The sequence below is a fragment of the Podarcis cretensis genome, assembly GCF_951804945.1.
Source record: "Podarcis cretensis genome assembly, chromosome: 7".
Taxonomy (NCBI): Eukaryota; Metazoa; Chordata; class Lepidosauria; order Squamata; family Lacertidae; genus Podarcis; species Podarcis cretensis.
In genome coordinates, this window is record NC_137176.1 from 54,538,192 (window position 1) to 54,557,451 (window position 19,260).

The 19,260-nt window shown below is 41.6% G+C and overlaps 1 protein-coding gene across 3 annotated transcripts in view; it reads left to right on the forward strand.

Moving 5' to 3' along the window:
- RP1 (RP1 axonemal microtubule associated) overlaps positions 1 to 19,260 on the forward strand; it is a 187,271-nt gene that overhangs the window by 111,837 nt on the left and 56,174 nt on the right. For all 3 annotated transcript variants that reach the window (XM_079983336.1, XM_079983338.1, XM_079983337.1), the window contains 5 exons: positions 4,166 to 4,385; positions 5,624 to 5,778; positions 6,726 to 6,939; positions 8,672 to 8,862; positions 12,287 to 12,497. In XM_079983336.1, coding sequence (XP_079839462.1) covers positions 4,166 to 4,385; positions 5,624 to 5,778; positions 6,726 to 6,939; positions 8,672 to 8,862; positions 12,287 to 12,497 — 991 coding nt within the window. The remainder of the gene's footprint in view (positions 1 to 4,165; positions 4,386 to 5,623; positions 5,779 to 6,725; positions 6,940 to 8,671; positions 8,863 to 12,286; positions 12,498 to 19,260) is intronic.

Here is a 19,260-nt window from a genome sequence, read left to right on the forward strand (position 1 = left end):
AATACTCCAAAATACTTGGAGATGGAGATGGTTCTCATGGGAGTGTGGTTATTAGGAGTGGGGTGAAATGGGGCAACTTGTGCATATTGAGAGGTAGCCAAAGATGTCAACTTGGTTCAGGAAAAGAACACCACAGCCATGAAAATATAAAGCTATAAGATTTCAAGACACCATTCTGTGTTTTCATTGTCACTTAGAATGTTGCTTTTTTTCAATGAGAGATGCAACCCTGCCTTTTCTGCCCACAATGGCCTTTTCTAGCACACTGACTTTCAAGTGTTGTTATTTCAGTGGGGGGAAAAACCAGAAGCAATTCCAGACAGCGGCTCATTATGTAACCAGTGCTTATGAGGACTGTTGCCATGTTAATGCGACACATAGCAGTCATGAAGGTGTCCTGGAACAGTTTTATTAGTAAATGCAAACATTCTGGTTTCATGGATATTTCTTTATAATGCATGCTGCCAGTCCTAGGCACAGTTGCTGAAATGTAACCTCCCTTGAATTTATTGGGAATGTATGCTCAGGCTGTAAAGCTGAGCTAAATGGAGGTGGTGCTGTTCGCTATGCTCAAGATGTAAACATGAAGCCTCCTCAGGTTAATGGATTAGTCAACATAATTATTACAACCAGCCTGGAGACTTGTTCAGAGGAAGAGGGCAGTTAGAACATGATGAGGATTTGTTGTCTGGCACAACTACAAACAGAGCTCATGTGGAGCACTGAAAAATTGGATCGAAATCTGATCAGTTCAAAGAGATCATGTTAGAGTTTTTTAAATAAACTATTTGCTTGGCTTGACTTTAAAAGCTACTTTGTGTTAATTTGGGGCTAATGGGAATCAAAGGGATAAAAGAGTTTATTAGGATCTCAAGAGCAGATCAAATAACAGACTGATAGAGAAACAGAAACATACAACTTTATCCTCAGGAGCCAAGTAAATCAAAACAACAAAACAACAAAGTGCAGTTATTTTAACTGACTTAAAAACACCCAAGTGGAAGAACAGAGTGGAGAGAAAGAAATTGTGGACTAATATTTTTTGTGGAGTCAGGGGACGTAAAAGGAAATGATTGTATCATAGACTCAGAAGGTGCTGCTGAATGCTAGCCACAGACCCACTTCCTCACCTCTGGCCACAACAAAGATCAGATGAACTGAAGAAAGTTCCTAATCTACTCATTCGTACTCTATGCCCTGAAAGACTGAAAAATAATCCACCTTTTTACCTCCCTTTATCCATCCTGACCATATATGCAAAATGGCTGATGTGGCATTAGGAGTGACTAATCCACGTGGTGTGAAATTTAGATGCACTCCCAATTTCATAAAATCTGCCATCTAAGTTTGGGCTGTTTGAGCTTTAGTTCATAAAGCAATTTTTGATGATGCAACCGCCAGTCAAACTAATCAGATGGATTGCTATCAAACTATCAATAGGAGCCAGAGAAAAATGACTGACATCATGATAGTCTTGCAAATTCATGGATATCTATGGCTTCCTGATGGCCAAGCCACAAGTGCAAATTTTTGTCTGGTAGTCAGACAGGAAAGTTTGCATGAGGCATATCCCAGCAAACCTGAGAAAACTTTAAGATTGTTGCCTAGGTTCAGGAGGGCAAAATAGGGATTCTTATTTATTGGAAATCTTATTGGAAGATAATTTTTCAGCTAATAGAAAGTAGGAAAAACATTCTTAGTAGTATATAATAAACCAACATAATGGAAATTGGTATTATACTATTATGGGATCATTTTAAGGTGCTTACTGCTATGAATTTTCCCCCTTGTTTTATATCCATTGCATGTCATTTGAATTTCTGTATTTTAGCAACAGGCCTGGGTAACCAGTGTAGCAGGGGAACTAGGGAGGCATTTACTGTGTTACACCACAGTCCTTAAAAACATTGGTATCATCTCAATATGAGGCCCAATACATTTTGTGAGATAATCAATCCTATTCCTTAGTTGTGGGACTGTGTTCAGACTAAAGGACTTTTCCAGGATTCTCCCCACTGCCTGTAAGATTGGGGTCTGGGGATGACAGAGGGACTGCCTGAGTGATCAAACTTGGCAGACAGGTTTAGCTTTATTATGTAAAACAGTTATCCAAGTGCAAGCAATTTGCTTCCATAGGACCTAATGGTTGGGGAATTGTTGGGGGGCACATCTTCCTCAGGCAGTCCCTCTTTTTCTGTGGGGAATGGTGTCATCAGGTGCAGATGGTAACAGAGACTGCAACTGACAGAGTTGCACAGAAGGTTGAGTTGCACTCTGGAAAAATCCTATGGAGTTAGTTGCCACCCTAGAACTTAATGGGGGAGCAGCATCTGTTCGCGTGTTAATGCTACCAACCTCCACCTTATGCTCAACTTGCATAGTTGTAAATAAATGCAAATATTGCAAAACCCAGTAAACTTCCTGCTTTCCCTTTAAATCCCTGAGATTTAAAGTCTCACTCTGATCTCTCTCCAAATCTCCACTCATCAGCAGATGAGAGAAGATTAATTCCTACTGCCTAGGCTGGGCAGTCCTGTTTCCTGCTGGGGTCAGGGCAGGGCAGCCAATGCAGGATTAAACCTTGTTCTGCCACCCATCAGCTGATGTCACTGGTGGACATGGTTTTGGGGAAGTGGACTGGCTTTCCAAATTGGAGCCCTTGGCAGCCCAAGATTGGTCTGCAGGCCAGAGGTTCCCTGCTCCTTCTATAAACAAAACAATAGCTCAATAAAGGCCTAGTCTAACTAGTGTGTAAGCTTTATGCAGATGAATCAGGATGGATGTGGAATAAACAGGCCAGCCTGAAGAACATTGAATGAACTGCTTCAGTGAAATGCATGGCAAGCTTTCCTGCCACAAGGCATTCACTGCTTTTCTAAAGAGTATACCGTAAATATGCAGTCACTGACTCATTTAAATGCCCCATGGTTACAACACATGCATCTTGCATGTACATCTTCTATGTGCAGAGGATTTTTTCGGTTTTAAGAGGAAGCATTCCAATGTGTGATTCCCTTACTGTGAACTGAAGTGCTGTACTCTACCAGAGTTACATGGGACTCAGCTATACAGTGACAAATAAAGCATTTAAAATGTGTTGTACAGTTCAATATACAAACATGGCCCTAGATGGCATTGGGGAGCTATGGTAAATTCAAGATATTTTCCAAAACTTTTTTTAAAAAAAAGAATTTTCACAGCGTTTTTTATATGTGTGTAGATTCCACCACTGTATGATTCTGGTATATGGGTAAGTGAAAAAAATATATGGATGAACAAATAAAGTGATAGTGCTGCAAAAAGGGAGTGGTTCTTTCTGCCTTGTCTATGTTGATACAAAGGAGGATGAAAGTAATTGGGAATGATTTTTCCTTATCTATATCTGTATTCTCATCTTGGCATTATTCACCATCAATTCTTTCTCTGCCTACATAAACTGAAAAAATCTAGGGAGGAGGTGAGCAGCGAAAGACATTACATTGATTTTCTTGACATTTTAACTATCGGCAGCAGTAGCAACAAAAATGACCTTCACCACTGAAGTAGCAAGGTCATGACAGAACCTTCAGTTCCAGCATCCAATCCATCAGTAACACAGGGAGACTGTAATGTCCACTATGAGTAACAAATATTGATTAAATAATATAAAACAAAAAAGTTTGAGTTATAAAAGAGTTTAACATTGTCCTAAAAATGCAATGCGCAAATATAGCCTTAGTCTTCACATACTTCATGATCAGGCACAAAACCTAACTTTTTGTGGGGCAAGGAAATGGTATCTATCATGCATTGAAACACCTAAGGCACCATGATGTGAGGGACTGCCAGTGATTCTTTATCTTTATCTGTAATTCCTGCGTTGCAGAGAGTTGGACTAGATGGCCTTTTGGGTCTCTTCCAGCTCTACAGTTCTATGATTCCATGGTACTGGTGGTCAGGGAAAGCCTGGGTAAACAAACATGTATTTAACTGATGGCAGAAAAAGCCCCATAATTGGTGCCTGCCTGATCTCAATGGGGAAAGCATTCCATAAGTGGTTGGCTTCATATGCCTTCAGACCATGCTTTCAATATAGTGAGGCATCTTCTCCAGCTTGTAAAAATCTATATTGCGTCCTCCCTCCTTCTGCTCAGGTAACCTGCTCTTCCATTTTTCTTCACTGCAGATTGAATCTGGAGATGTTGGAGATGTGTATAAGATTCGGGTCAGCTGTGATGATTTGCCAGACTTTGAAGGTTGGCATTTGAAGTCTTTTCAGATGGAAGAGCTGCACACTAATCAAGAAGTGAACTTTGACTGTAACTGCTGGTTTTCTCTTAGCCGAGAACACCAAGAGCTGGTGAAAGAATTCCCTGCAGTGACTGAGAACCAGAAGCCTTTACCAGGTAAAAATAGCAGAGAAGACAGGAACAAGGTGAACTAACATTTGAAAGAAATCAGTGCAGCAAAACTAAGTATTTTGTTAAATTTCTCAGTGCTTGAAAATTACTGTGGATCTGAAGCAATGCTTCACAAGTACTCAAATCAAATCCCTCTTAATTAAATGAGAAACTGCTTGGCCATTGTTATACTCTATGCACAACTTTGTGTGCAAACCAAAGAGTTAGAATTATACTGGCAAAAGATAAAGCACATAATTGGGAGTAATGGAAAGTCATTTTTGTAACATGGAACACTGGATTCTTTCACTTACTTGAACTTGAATGGCTGAAGTGATTATTAGGAATGATTTCCTTGTGTAATAATAATTTTAAAAAAGGATTGTTTTATTTCTCATAATGCTACCTACATTTCCAAGTGCAAACACAAGTAAAATGTATGGGCTGTAATTAATTAAGTTACCGGGTGCAATTATAAATAGAAATGTGGTGAAGATTTATATTTCCTGGTTTGGGAACAAGCTGCAGAATTTGACTCTTGATTATGTTTAAAATATGAAGACAGCTTTAACTTATTCTCCTTCTAAGACCCTCAAACCTCTTACCCACTTATTCAACCTATCCAAAAACTATTTCCCTTTTTCCTATCAGTCTGATATATTGGGCTGTGGGACATAGTTGTGGCCTGAGAGGGTAGGACAGTGGATTTTATTTAAGCTCTGGCTATGCCTCTTTTCTCCTATGTTGGTGGCACCTGCCCACATCCCTAGTTCATAGTCTGACTTGTTGGTCACTTTTTAGGGCTGAGTTGGAATTTTGGCATTGGTGGGTCAGTTTTCTCACCTACTCCACATTGTATCACTGGCATGGGGGCATTTAGTTCAGGTTCACTGTTTAAATAGGCTGGTTTTGTCACTTTGCCTTTTCGTTCCTGGAACAGTTAAGTTCAGCTAGCTGTCCCCTTAAGAACCTTAAGCCTTCATGCATCTATTCCTCAAACTACTTTTGTGCCTGATCCAATCCATGCCATGCCATATTGGCTATATATAATCATGATTGCTATATATTCTAGTAAAAAAGTCAGTAGATCTCTGAATACCAGTAGATATCAATTATATCTACTTTATTTGGATATTTTACTTTGTTGTGGCAGCACTGAAATACAAGGTCTCTCTGTGTGTAATTTTGTAGTTTTGAAGCAATAGTGTATTATTGAATGCTGTTTTATTTTTCCTTTTTCTCAGTGCATAAATATGTTGTTTCTGTACACACTGGAGATTTATGGGGAGCAGAAACCTTTGCAAACATTTACGTAATACTTTATGGCGATAGAGGTGACACAGGTATCAGGAAACTGCAACGTTCTTTCACTGCAGGAGAACAGTTTACAAGGAATAAGGTAACATAGCAAGAAACAATAACACCCAAACCCTCATTTTATGCAATGAAATGGAGAAGGTACAAAAAACCTGATTACAAAGTAGCTTGTAAATATTATGAACCTCATTGTTTACTTACATGTAACTACCCAGTTTCCAGTTTCATTTTATTCTCCTATACATTTTCCAAATGCAACAGAATATTACAATTACATTGTACAGTTATCACTTTGCTACATAGTGGTAGCAAATAGATTCGTCGCTTGAAGAAAGACTAGCTGGGGAGAAATCTCAGTTCTTCCCCCCTCCTTTATTATAATTGGATTGGATGAGTATTGGATGAGTGGTATTGCATAGCAATGGTGTGTCCCAGCCAGCAAGGGACTCTTCTTTTTAAAAAAATAGTCAGCTGAAGTATCCTAAAATAGGGCTGCAGGAGAAGAAAGACAGGAGCCTTACTCTCTCTGGAACTTTTATTTTTAACTGTCCTGAATTGAAACACAGAGGAGCCAAGAAGATATATAGAGATGATAGATATATAGATATAGATATAGATATAGATATAGATATAGATGATATAGATATAGATATAGATATGAAAAGGTTAGCAAAATGGCGAGGATACTAAGAATGCAGCTAACTACAACACTCATCAGTTCTAGTCAGCAAGACCAGTGATCAGAAATGTTGGAAGCTGCAGCCCAACAAGATCTGGAAGGGACCACATGGGGGATGGATAATTTCCTGAGTATGAGAAACATGATGGAGTTTAATGTAATTGTTAAATGGTATTCACTAAGTAGTCAATGTGCCTCAATCTGGAAAATAACTTGAAGTGCTTAAAGATTCAATAGTCAGGCATGACATCCAGATCTTGTTCTCTATACAAATTCCACACACATCCAAAATTGTTATGTCTAGACTTGATTACTTAATATTTGTAAATTAAAAAGTAGCTCTTCTTCAGGTGGATTCCTTCTTCGTGGAGGCTGTTTCCTTGAGCCATTTGAAAAAGATAGTTATAGGACATGATGGAGAAGGATATGGAGCTGGAATATACTTGAAGATGGTAACAGTTAAGAAGTCTGAGAACTCAGATAAAGAATGGGTCTTCCCATGTTGGAATTGGCTGGATACTCACCTGGGAATCTGTGACACTGTGTGTGAGATTGAAACAATAGGTATGTATGAGATTGAAACAATTCTAACTCTGTTCTATAAGTTCCTTCTGTCTTCACCATGTTTCAGTTTGATAGCTGACAGTTGCTTTTTGCCAGTGATTTGTAGCTATTCTTATTATCATTTTAAAGAACCAAAACAGCAGAGTTTATTTCTTCAGTTGCACTTCCTATAACAATGAGTGTTGCAGAAAATTCAGGGATGCCCTAAAGCATATATTCATTTCACTTGGAATACTTTGGGGTCTGCCATTACACAGGGCAAAAAGACAGGATTGTCCAAATACACTGGATCTTCTGGTATGGCTGCACATTGAAGAGGAAGATCAACTGTGCTAGAAAAGCTTTTTTTTTTTTTTTTTAAGATACTTGCCCACCAGTCAGAACTGTGTTTGAAAACCACTGTATTTGATAGCTGGCACAGAAAAGCATTTTTTTATATTGCACCATCTAATAGCTGTCATGTAATGGTATTTTGTTTTTTGCAGAAAGTATTTTAAATACACAATACAGTGAAATTTAATAGCTGACAGTATTGGTAGACAAAATGCATTAGTAACTAGTATACCACAGTTTGCAACTTGTGAACTTTTGAATCTGGAAGAATACATATTTATCTATATAGGATTTATTAGTTGCCCAGTTATAACGATGATTTCTCAAAATGACCAAATAAAAAATAAGCATTTGGATTTTTAAGGGAAAATGTTACACGCAAAATCTGATCTCTTCCATGGGCAAGGTAATGGCTTTTGTTAAGAGGCTGCTTGCCTTGCCTCTTAGAACAGAATGGCATCAAAGGGGAGACCAGTCTGGCTCCATGCTTTGCCTTCCCTGCCCCCCAAAAAATGCTTACATCCAACTACCAGTTGCCCTGGGACTACAGAGCCAAAGTGTGATGCTCTTGTCTCATTAACAAATTAAGTGGGTGACATTTCATCCCACAGCTACGTGCCTGAGCCAAGAAAATTATCACCTGTTGTATTCCTGCCTCGTGCAACTGTTAAAGTCACAGGAACCCTCCTGCAGGGAACAACAAAAATACATTAATAGATATTATTACTGCAGGGTTAATGGTACAGATATAGCAGACAGAAACCAAATATTCAACCCTGCTGTGCTAGGATCTTGAGCAGATTAGGCTTTATTATATGTTCACTTGTCACTATCACACAGCATGTTCCTATTTATGGCCTGATTGCAAGAGTATTTTGTTGAAGCCATTTGTTATCTACACCTGTCATTGTCTCTCACACTAAAGAGTATTTGTGGATGATATAGTGGAATTTGCAGAGCATTGGTGTTTTCTATGAGAACAATTAATTAGGACTCTGAAGGATGCTGTCTGTTCCTTAATAATTAACTTCAGAATGGACAGTGAAACCAAAATGGTATTAGTTTAAAAGGACTCTATATCTGTGATTTAAAATTATGAGGGAAAACATTATAGTATTGAATTATTAAAGAGCAACTCTGTAGGTGCAATACTACTGTTGTCATGGCTGTAGCAAAGCAACATAGCACTGGGGTAAAATTTAGCCAATCTTAAGTAAATGTAGGGTTGTTGAGCTTTTTGGAGGGGGCAGAGTTGCTGAAGTTTTAAAAGTTAAATACATATATAAATTCTCCAGTTGAAATAAGTAGAACTTAAAGTGAGTTATCACACCTTTTGTTTACCACCCAAACTGGATCCAATTATATCCGATTACTGATTTTGTCATTACTCCCTTTTAAGGTAAAAAACTGATCTCTTGCACAAAAGATCCTCAAATCAACAAAAAGTCCTCTGGTTTATGGATAATGGATATCATTGGGTCTGATATGAATGCTGAAACTGAACCTGTAAACTTGACTTTCATTCTCTATGGAGACCAAGACCGCAAAAAGCTGTCACATCAGTTTTCAGGAACGGCAACAGAAATCAAAGTAATCAAGTATTCTTTTTTTCTTTTTCTTTTTTACAAGAAACAAAAATACAAAGGCTAAAGACATTGCTTAGAGTAGATGATTTGGGGGCTATACCATGTGTACATGTGTGTGCCATTTTAAAGCTGTAAGATGACCCAAAGATCAGTGAACTCATTCTATGTATTACTACTACTACTACTGCTACTACTATTTATTACCCACTGTTTACCATTATGTCCCAGAGTGGGCTGCAGTAATTGAAACACAACATTTATATTAAAATACAATATTACACAGTATCAAAAGCATTTTAAAACAACTTAAAATTAAAAACAATATGGTGGGTCCTAAAAAATATACATCTCAAGTATCCAAAGCATTTGTCAAAAGCTGTATAGTGAAGGTGCCAGTTTCCCAACTGAGGGACTGCTACTGAGAATGCCACCTCTTGGGCCATCACTCCCAACCTTCTGCAGGCAGTAGAACAACCAAGAGGGCACCCTTCTCAGATCTTAGCACCTGAGGTAGCCTCTAGGGAAGGAGACGGTCTTTTAGGCAGTGGCGTAGCGTGGGGGGGGGCCCCGGCCGCACCAGGTGCAACATCGGGGGGGGGGGGGGCGCTCGCCGCCTCCGGAGTCGCTGAAGAGCCTCGGGCGCAGGCTGTAGCAGAGCCCCATGTCTCGTGGAACCAACGAGCTGTGCGCACGTCCGGGCTGAAGGCGTCCGGCAGGCAGCGGCTCTCAGCGCTCGCTGCGGTCCCACGCGTCAGGGCCGTGGAGGGCGCGCCAGGCAGCCCCTCCTCACAGCCCCGCTGCCGCCACTGCTGCTGCAGCTGCTGGGCCATGTTGCATTTTCCTCGCCTCTCTGCCCTCCTCCTCCTCTGGGCAAGCGGCGTCGTTTGGGTGGCAGCACCAGCGGCAACTCACCTCAGATCACCTGACACGGACCCCCCGCCGTCGCCGTGGCTACCTTACTGTAAATATCCCAGCCCAGGCAGCAGCAAGAAGAAGCTGGCAGCGGCAGCAGGTTAGGGGTTAGGGGCGCAAATTACTTGCCTTGCCCCGGGTTAGGGGGCGCAAATTACTTGCCTTGCCCCGGGTGCTGACAACCCACGCTACGCCGCTGCTTTCAGGTACTTGGGACCTGACTTGTTCAGGGCTTTAAACGCTAACATGAGCGCCTTGAATTGGGTTGGGAAACAAACTGGCAACTGTCGAATCATGAAACAATTCCTTTTGGGGGCCCTTCCCATTCCACTGCCACTATGATCTCAGCAATTTTGCAGGTGCAGTAATGCACCACTGGAAGAAACAATGACACATTTTAAGTGAAACTATACTTGCTTTTCACAACCTGGGACACAATTGCACACATGCCAAGCACTGAATTGCCAATATGTGTCCTCAGCTTTTTCTTTAGTGAACTTCCCTCCGGGTTTGAAAGGGCCTTGGAAAGCCTTAGCTGGCAGCAAGTGGTAGCAGCAGCACTTCAAGCAGCTGGATCTAGTCACCCTACTAATTTCTCACAGCACCCCAGAATGATGCCCTGTTGGGAGCATTGTGGAGAATTTAAATGGGGGTTAGACCTAGCTGTCTGGTGCTGTCTGGCTAGGACAGTGATGGGCCCATTGAGATAGCAGTTGCTCAGGTATGTTGGGGGCTGACATTGACCCTGCTGATCTCAGCTACTTTACTTACTGTTCACCCTGGAAAGATGTTTCTTCCATAAAAGACTGATAGGAATGAAAATAGCACTTGAATCCTTGCTAACATCACTGCAGCTAGATTGCTTCTCATAAAAACAGCACATCAAAGTGCCTTGTTTACAGGGGTCTAAATGGTAGATTATAAATCAAAGGATCAATAGCTTTTAATTTTCCTGGTGTTAAGATAAAATGAAAACATTGTTCAGAATCCCACAAAAGAACATAAAGGCAAAGATAAAGCTTTTTCTCCCACACGTTATATGTCTATACAGCAGGGTATTGCAGAAGCCATCTCTTGAGTTCCTTATTCTTGTGCATGTGTGATACCAGTATTTATTTGCAAATATGGGCTTGTTGAAATTATGCTGTATACTTTTCAGCAGAATGCAAAAACATCTTAGGAGGTGTAAAAAATGTGATGCACGAAGGGACTCTCAGTTTTCTATTGTTTATCTAACTCAAATGAAAACCTCATCCTCTGTTCACAACAGTCCATGTGAATAATATTGTTATAGATTTGGGGGGACCCACCTAAACCATAGAAATTAAAAAATGGTAGGATTTTTATTATTTTGGAGTATTGTAGGGAAGATTGCAGGCCACTGGAAAAATACAGGCTAAGCTTCCTTTCAAAGCCAGGGCCTCCCTCGCCTGGGATAGATGCATTAACACGACAAAAGGTGTTGATGGCCTGACTGAAAAGGAATTATTGGGCCTAGACACACAGCGATTGCCAAGGTGATGGGGTGTGTGTTTGAGGTGACAGGAAAAGAGTGTTTTTAGCAAGTTTTTCTGGGAAGAAGGGAGAGAACGAAGCCAGAGATCCATCTTGGGTAGGTTGACTGAAGGCTGGCTGAAGAAATCCATTTGACTCCAGGGCTGCACTGCTGTGGGGGACAACCCCATCTTGAAATGACCATGCTGTAAGATCTGCACTCCCTCTGTGCAGCCTGAAGGTGTAAATAGGTGAATAAACCATATTTCATAAGGCTACGACAGTCTCTGCCATGCCTCAATTCTCCAAAGAAACTGACACCCTGTGAGTGCCTGGAACCCCCTGGAATCTTGCTACCACTCAGCAGAGAGTGAGGGTAGCACCCAACCTTTGTAACAATATTGTGCATAGAAAGATTAACCAGGACTTTTATAATTATTTTAAAGGCTGATAATTATTTTTAAATCCTATTTGTACTATGATGTTAATGTGTTGCTCTTATAGATCAAAGCAATCCATAAACAGTGTTAGGCTGGGCTGGGAGGTGGAAGGTTGAACTAAGTGGAAATGTCTCTCCACTTAGCTCTGCTGGCTTTGCTAGCTAGCTCCAACCAATGGACTGACCTAAGTGTCACAGCACTCCCCCTTTCATCTATGAAACACATGGGACTGCTGGCTTCAGGGTACCCAACCAACAGCTACCTGGAGAAAGCCCTGAAACTGGACAAAGGGAAGGGCTGAGCTGGGGTCCATTGGATCTTGTGTTGGCCTCATGGCATTGTCCAATCTGGGCCTGATTGTCCTGCCCCCACTTTCTACACAGCCACCATGAGGAGCAGGACTGTGGGTGGATGTGGTGGTGGCCCCACTGCACCTCAAACCTCGGCCAGTAGGGGGAGGTTTTGCTGTGCCCTTAGTGGTTGAAACCATTAAGACATCAAACACAGCTGACAGGCAAATAATTATTTTATGCTGATCCAAAAGGCAAGTTTTGGTAATTGTTTGTTTTTCCTTTCACATAGGCTGAACTGGCAAACATTGGCTCCCTTTACAAAATTCAAGTATCTGGTCCACATGCTCTGCTAAAGGAGTCTTGGCATTTAGCCATGCTGCATATGAAACATACAGGCACCAACCAAGAGATGTGGCTAAATTTTGACTGTTGGTTCAAACCCAATGAAGAGACCTGTGTTGAACTGCCAGCATTGTGTTCCGAACAGGATCCCTTTCCTGGTAAGAGAAATCTGCTCTTTTTTTTATTACAAAGGCTGAAGACCTTGGATGCCCCTGTGCAGCTGTTGGTGCAACCTTCCAAGAGAATGATTTTGACCTTATTGTAAAGTGACGGTTGGAAGTGCTTTTTTCAGAGCATCTATTCTTTCATCTCCAAAAATAGTCTGCTATATGGAACTAGGAGAACAATCCTATGCCTGTTCACAAGGAAATAAATACCACTGTGTGTATGCATGGGGTTACAGCCAAAGCAAATGCTGCAATCTTTTGCACATGTTCTAGGACAGGATGGTCCAACCTCTCAGATGAAGTGGACTGCAGTAGTTCTTTGACAAATAAGCTGGGGCCACTGGCTGAATTAAATTTCCATACTATAAATTAAAATGTTTGCAATGTAGTTGATATTATTTAATACAGTGGTACCTCAGGTTACATATGCTTCAGGTTACATACGCTTCAGGTTACAGACTCCGCTAACCCAGAAATAGTGCTTCAGGTTAAGAACTTTGCTTCAGGATGAGAACAGAAATCGGGCTCCGGCGGCGCAGCGGCAGCGGGAGGCCCCATTAGCTAAAGTGGTGCTTCAGGTTAAGAACAGTTTCAGGTTAAGAACGGACCTCCGGAACGAATTAAGTACTTAACCCGAGGTACCACTGTATACACAAATGATATATTTAATTAAATATATATAATTAAACACACAGCTAATAGATTTAACATATGCAACACATATACACACACACAACTATGCTTCTTCCCCTTTCCCCCTTCTCTCCTCTTGCTGCTCCAGCTTCCAGCACTGCTGCTGAGAAAATATGCAACTCACACTCTCTCATTCATGTGTGCACTCATTTTCTCCAGGTCCAGTTAGGGATCATCTCAAAATGCCCACTACTCCAAAAGAAACAATGGTGGCTTGGCTGGAGAAAACACATCTTGCTCTTTTCCTTTCCCCCCTCTCTCATCCCTCTTTCTCTCTCCGCATCCCACCCCCAAGGAGAATTCTCAGCCGCAGCTGGGACAGGTGACCTGCGGTGGTCACAAACCAGGGCAAGGCTTTCATGTTGTCACTTCGTGTTCGTTGCAGCTTTGGTACTTAGCAAGGGCCTCCAAAAAAGACCCCTTGGGCCGTATGTGGGCTGCATGTTGGTCCACCCTGTTCTAAGATGTGATCTAGGATGTCTGATGCCATCTCTCTTGAATATTGGGACTTGTGAGCAAATGTGTTTAGAATGTGGTGGCAGTCCTTTTCCACAGAATTTTAGCATGATTTGAGAATGCCCCTTGCACAAGCAGAAAGCACAAGGGGAAGGGAATATCTGCTGTCTGCCAATCTCCTCCCCTACATGCATGTACACACAACTGCATCCCCACAAACTACTATTTCTGACACATGCAGTAGAAGCTGGAGGTGAGCAATGATCTGTGGCTGAAAGGAGGATGTGAGAAAGCCTCTGCACACTGCCCAATGTCTAATAAAACTAAGTAGCATCTTGGGGAAACCCAGCCAGATAGGCAGGGTATAAATAATAAATTATTATTATTATTATTATTATTATTATTATTATTATTATTATGTAGGGAGTGAGCATCAAACACAGGAGGAGACACCCTCTAAGTAACCACAGATGATGATGATTTCATCATCCTAATTTTTAAGATACCACTTAATTGCCCAAATTATTGAAAGACCTGGCTTCATATCTCAAAAGTAAACTTTCCAATACTTATTCCAATTTAAGTTTATTTGTTTTTCAAATGATATGTTGATCTGCCTTTACACCAAGCACAGAACTATCTTTTACTCTAGAGTCTAGAATATCGCCATTTAAATAATGGCATAATATCCTTGCAGTAATGGTCATACACAGAAACTTCCTTTTTGCTCACCATGCTTCTCCCTGCTTCCTTTGTTTTCCCTGTATTACAATGAAGAGTTGCCGCATAGTGGTTAGAGTGTTGGACTAGGGCTTGAGAGACCACAGTTTAAATCCCTGCTCAGGCATGAAGCTTGCAGAGTGACCTTGGGCAAAGCCGCAATCTCTCAGCCTTAACCCACCTCACAGGGTCATTGTGACAATAAAATGGAGAGAGTGGGAAACCATGCACAGCACCTTAGAGGAAAAGTGGAGTATAAATGTGAGAAAATAAATATAGTAGAATAGAAACAAATAAACTGCTACAAAATGCTAGGTTTTCTTGAGTGTAGGTCTGTTTTAATGGGAGCAAGGCATAATTTTTTCAACAATGCTAGGGGGAAAGACATAAAGAAGACCCCCGCCCCCAGCCAAATTAGGAAAGGCACAGCTCAGTGGGGGAAAGATGTCATTTAAAATAACCATCTTTCTTTCCACACTAATTTCTGCTGATATTCTGTTTCAAAGTAAGTGCATTGAAAATAAGCTAAGTACAGTTAACCAGAATATCTTTTCTTGGTGCCCATCATTATTAGCAATACGTCTCTCATGTGCCAGTGTCTCTCACATTTCGATGCAAAATTGGCCTTTAAAATCCTTACTTCAATCATGATACAATCCTTTCTATACATATACCTCAGAGTTATTAAAGAATGACTTCATGAAATGTCACAATATCTAAATTCATCCCTTTTTATTATGTATTACTCGATATGAATAGCAGAGGCTTATAATAGGAGCTGTAGGAAAAGTTTTGAAATGAATCAAGCACTTTTTTTATTACCCTCCCCCACCATCTGTATTTAAATGTGTCATCTGTCACCATTCTTACTTATTATTCCTACTCATGGTGTTTTCCATAATCGGTTTTACAGAGTGAACCTAAACATATTACTCAGAAGTAAATCCCATCAAGTTTTGTGAGAGTGACTTCTACTAAGTCTGCAGTTCTTACACGCCAACCTTGAAATAAACCTTGTTGAATTCAGTTGGACTTTCTGAGTGGACACATGCTTTTATTGTGCTATCCATGTGCTTAGATCTGAAATCGTAAACCACAGTAAACCGTTTCTCCTGGTCTTTTTCTCTTGTGCCTTTGCAAATTCCAGATTCCCTCCATTTTGAAATGCTTTACCATGAACATATATTTTTAAATAAAAAGAGAGGGAGGGGTGGAGGTCTAGGCTGGGGGGTAAGGGAATGTAAATCCAGCAGTTTGTTAAGGGTGCTGAGAGTTGTTAAAGATAAAGGTACCCCTGCCCATACGGGCCAGTCTTGACAGACTCTGGGGTTGTGCGCCCATCTCACTCAAGAGGCCAGGGGCCAGCGCTGTCCGGAGACACTTCCGGGTCACGTGGCCAGCGTGACATCGCTGCTCTGGCGAGCCAGAGCCGCACACGGAAACGCCGTTTGTTAGGGGACCCCTATTTCCCTCAGAAAGCTACAATCCCCAGAGTTCCCTGGGGAAAAGGAATTGACTGTTAAACCACTCTGGTAACTGCAGCTCTGTGAAGGAACTAGGGATCTCCTAACAATTCTCAGCACCCTAAACTAAAGTTCCAGGATTTTTTGGCGGCAGGCATGACTGTTTAAACTGACATGATGCTGCTTCAAATGTGCAGTGCAGATGGGGCCAAAGTTTCCATTTATTCCGTACTACACTGGGATACAAAAACCAAGCCTCAAGCTTTCCTGCTGTCAGTCAAAAATAAATGTGACAGGAGAAGTTGGGGTTGGAATTTAAACATAAATCCCTCAAAACTGAGCAAGACCTGGAGACAAATTTCAAGTCCTTTGCCACTATTTTTATGTTTTCCTTCGTCACACCCAGTTGCAAATAAATAAGCTGATGAAGACACCCACTGAAATTTGGCACTGGATTTACAGTGTGGCTTTTAATATTTTGTGCATGTAAATCTTCCAAAATGTGTGCTCCAGCATGCGTGCATGGAATCAGAACTATTGAGCATCACATTATCTGCCTTCCCCCTGATAAATGACAGGTAGTAGACCTTTTGCTTTTATAACGGGAAATCATACATTTCTAGTTGCCAAGGGTGCAATCTAATGGGAACTTCATTATATGCAGCTCATGTTGAAAAGAGCAGGAATCACACTAAAGAGCAGCTGTATAAAAAGATTTGGTATAACAATAGACAGACTTAGATAAGATCAGTTGCCAAAAGCAGCAGTAGGGCCTCCTCTGCGCCGGTGACAGAATGCTCACATGGTACTGTGTTGGATATAACCCGCTGTTGTCACTCCCCAATTTAAATTATGCAGTCTTTAACCAATCAGTTAATTGTTTAATCAAATGAGTTCTAGTTGGTTAAACAACTGCAATTCACATGCCCAGTTTCATTAGTGCCTGATTCACTGCCTGTACACACCAGGGGGTATTGACGGGGTGGGAATGTCTTTAACCTAAGTCAAGGTGTTCACACCTTGGATAGAGACAGATTAAGACCAGTTTAATGACTTGAATAGGGACGTGGGTGGTGCTGTGGGTTAAACCACAGAGCCTAGGACTTGCCGATCAGAAGGTTGGCAGTTAGAATCCCCATGATGGGGTGAGCTCCCGTTGCTCTGTCCCAGCTCTGCCAACCTAGCAGTTGGAAAGCACGTCAAAGTGCAAGTAGATAAATACCGCATTTTTCACACCATAGGACGCACCGGACAATAGGACGCACCTTGTTTTAGAGGGGGGAGAACAAGAAAAAAAAAATTTCCCTCTCACTCTCCAGGCTTCAGGTTCCTTTCGACCTGCTCTTTGGGGCTGGCGGGGGAAGCCCACCACCAGCCCCAAAGAGCAGGTCAGGGAGCTGCTGCCATAGTCGCGGGGCTATGGCTTCTTTAGCCCCTCACGTGCTCTCCCAGCTGGAGAGGTGGCGCATGGCTAAAGAGGCTCCTTCCATAGCCGCACGTCACCTCTCCAGCCGGGAGAGGGTCACGGGGGGCTTCTTTTGCCCCCCGCGCGCTCTCCCGGCTGGAGAGGTGATGCGCGGCTATAGAGGCTCCTGCCATAGCCGCATGTCAACTCTCCAGCCGGGAGAGGGGCACGGGGCTATAGCGTCTTTGCTCCATTTTTGAAGGGGAAAAAGTGCGTCCTATAGAGCGAAAAATACGGTAGGTACCGCTTTAGCGGGAAGGTAAACGGCATTTCCGTGTGCTGCTCTGGTTCGCCAGAAGTGGCTTAGTCATGCAGGCCCCATGACCTGGAAGCTGTACGCTGGCTCCCTCGGCCAATAAGCAAGATGAGCGCTGCAACCCCAGAGTCGGTCACAACTGGACCTAATGGTTAGGGGTCCCTTTATCTTTACCTAATGACTTGAATTGGTGTTAAGCTTGTTCAAGAAATGATGCATCAAACAGTAATGTTGCTGTAGGTTTTTAAGGGGGTGGGGGTCAGTAAATGGGAGTATGAACACAGCCCAACACTAATTTTTCTTAATTCCAGCCTCTCAGTTATCTCAACCTGATTTGGGAATCTCTCTCTTTTTTTTAAATGATATTTATTACTTTTAAAGCTTACAAAAAAAGAAAGAAAGAAGAAACAAAAGAAACAATACAATATAGACAATACAAAACACAACCTTAACATCTAAACACCATAAACTATACAAAGCAAAACAAAACAAAACAAAAACAATTTAACACACATCATACCTTTACCATAATCTATCTTTCATTCCCTTGTTTCGTTGACCTCCTCTCACCTCCCTCCTTGTATTCCACTTCTATACGTTATCTCAGCAAATCCTTTATCTTAAAATATTTTTAATCTTATTCCCCATTAAATCTAATATACCTATTTACACTTAACCTCTTAAAACATTTCCACTAAGGCCCCAAAAAAATCCGTTCCAAGATTTTTCTATCCCTCATTAAATTTTACAAAATTTCCCTATATAGACTTTAAATTTTCCAATCTTCTTCACCGTCTCCTCTTCCTGGTCTCGGCTCTGCCAGTCCTTTCCGTCAATTCCATATAGTCTATCAACCTGGAGATCTTATGTCCGAGGCTCTTAACATCTCCACACCCCTTCCGCCAATCTTCTTCATATTCTTTAATTCTAGAGAGCAGATCTCGGGGAAGCTCCGACCCAACAGCACTTTTATTCCATCTCAACAGGTCAACCAGATTTCCATAGTTAAAACTTGAATCCATAAAATATTTCAAATCTTGTTTCAAGGTTCCTCCAACTCCAAAGGCCCCCAAAGCTCCAATCCCCTCCCGACCCAAATCCATGTCCCAAATGTCAATTGACCCCTGCATAAGGGGATCTCTCCAACCTTCCCCCTCCAGTCCAGGCCAGGCTCCAATCCTCAAAATCTGACCTCTTCCAGTTTCAGCCACAAAGGGCCCCGACCTGTAACCCTCAACCTGCCTCTGTAAGGTTAAGACTCCCCCTTGTATTACTTTAAGTTCGACAACAGCAACTTTCTCCTTCTCCTGTTCAACAATTTGCCCTGTTGAAATAGATTCCTGTGCCAGATCCTGAGTTATTTCTGTGTTGGTATTCACTTTTAGTCCCGAAATGTCAATTTTAGTAGCCATAGCACCTATCTTCTTGTGAAGCTGTTTCAGCAAATGATCTATCCTGCAAAAAGCAGACACTATTATCTCATCTGCCGACATTTTAGTCCAAGGTCAGTCTCTAGTTCTCACAATTCTTATCGTACAGCTGGATTCCTCAGCTCGACTCTTGTAACAGTTTCAAAGACTCCCTCTAGGGGGGAGCAATCTCCACTTGTATCAATCCTTTCCGACACAATTCCAAAAGTAATATAGTTTCAGTTTTCAGTTACTTTTTCAATTGCTTTTTCTTCCTTTTAAAACGCAGAAG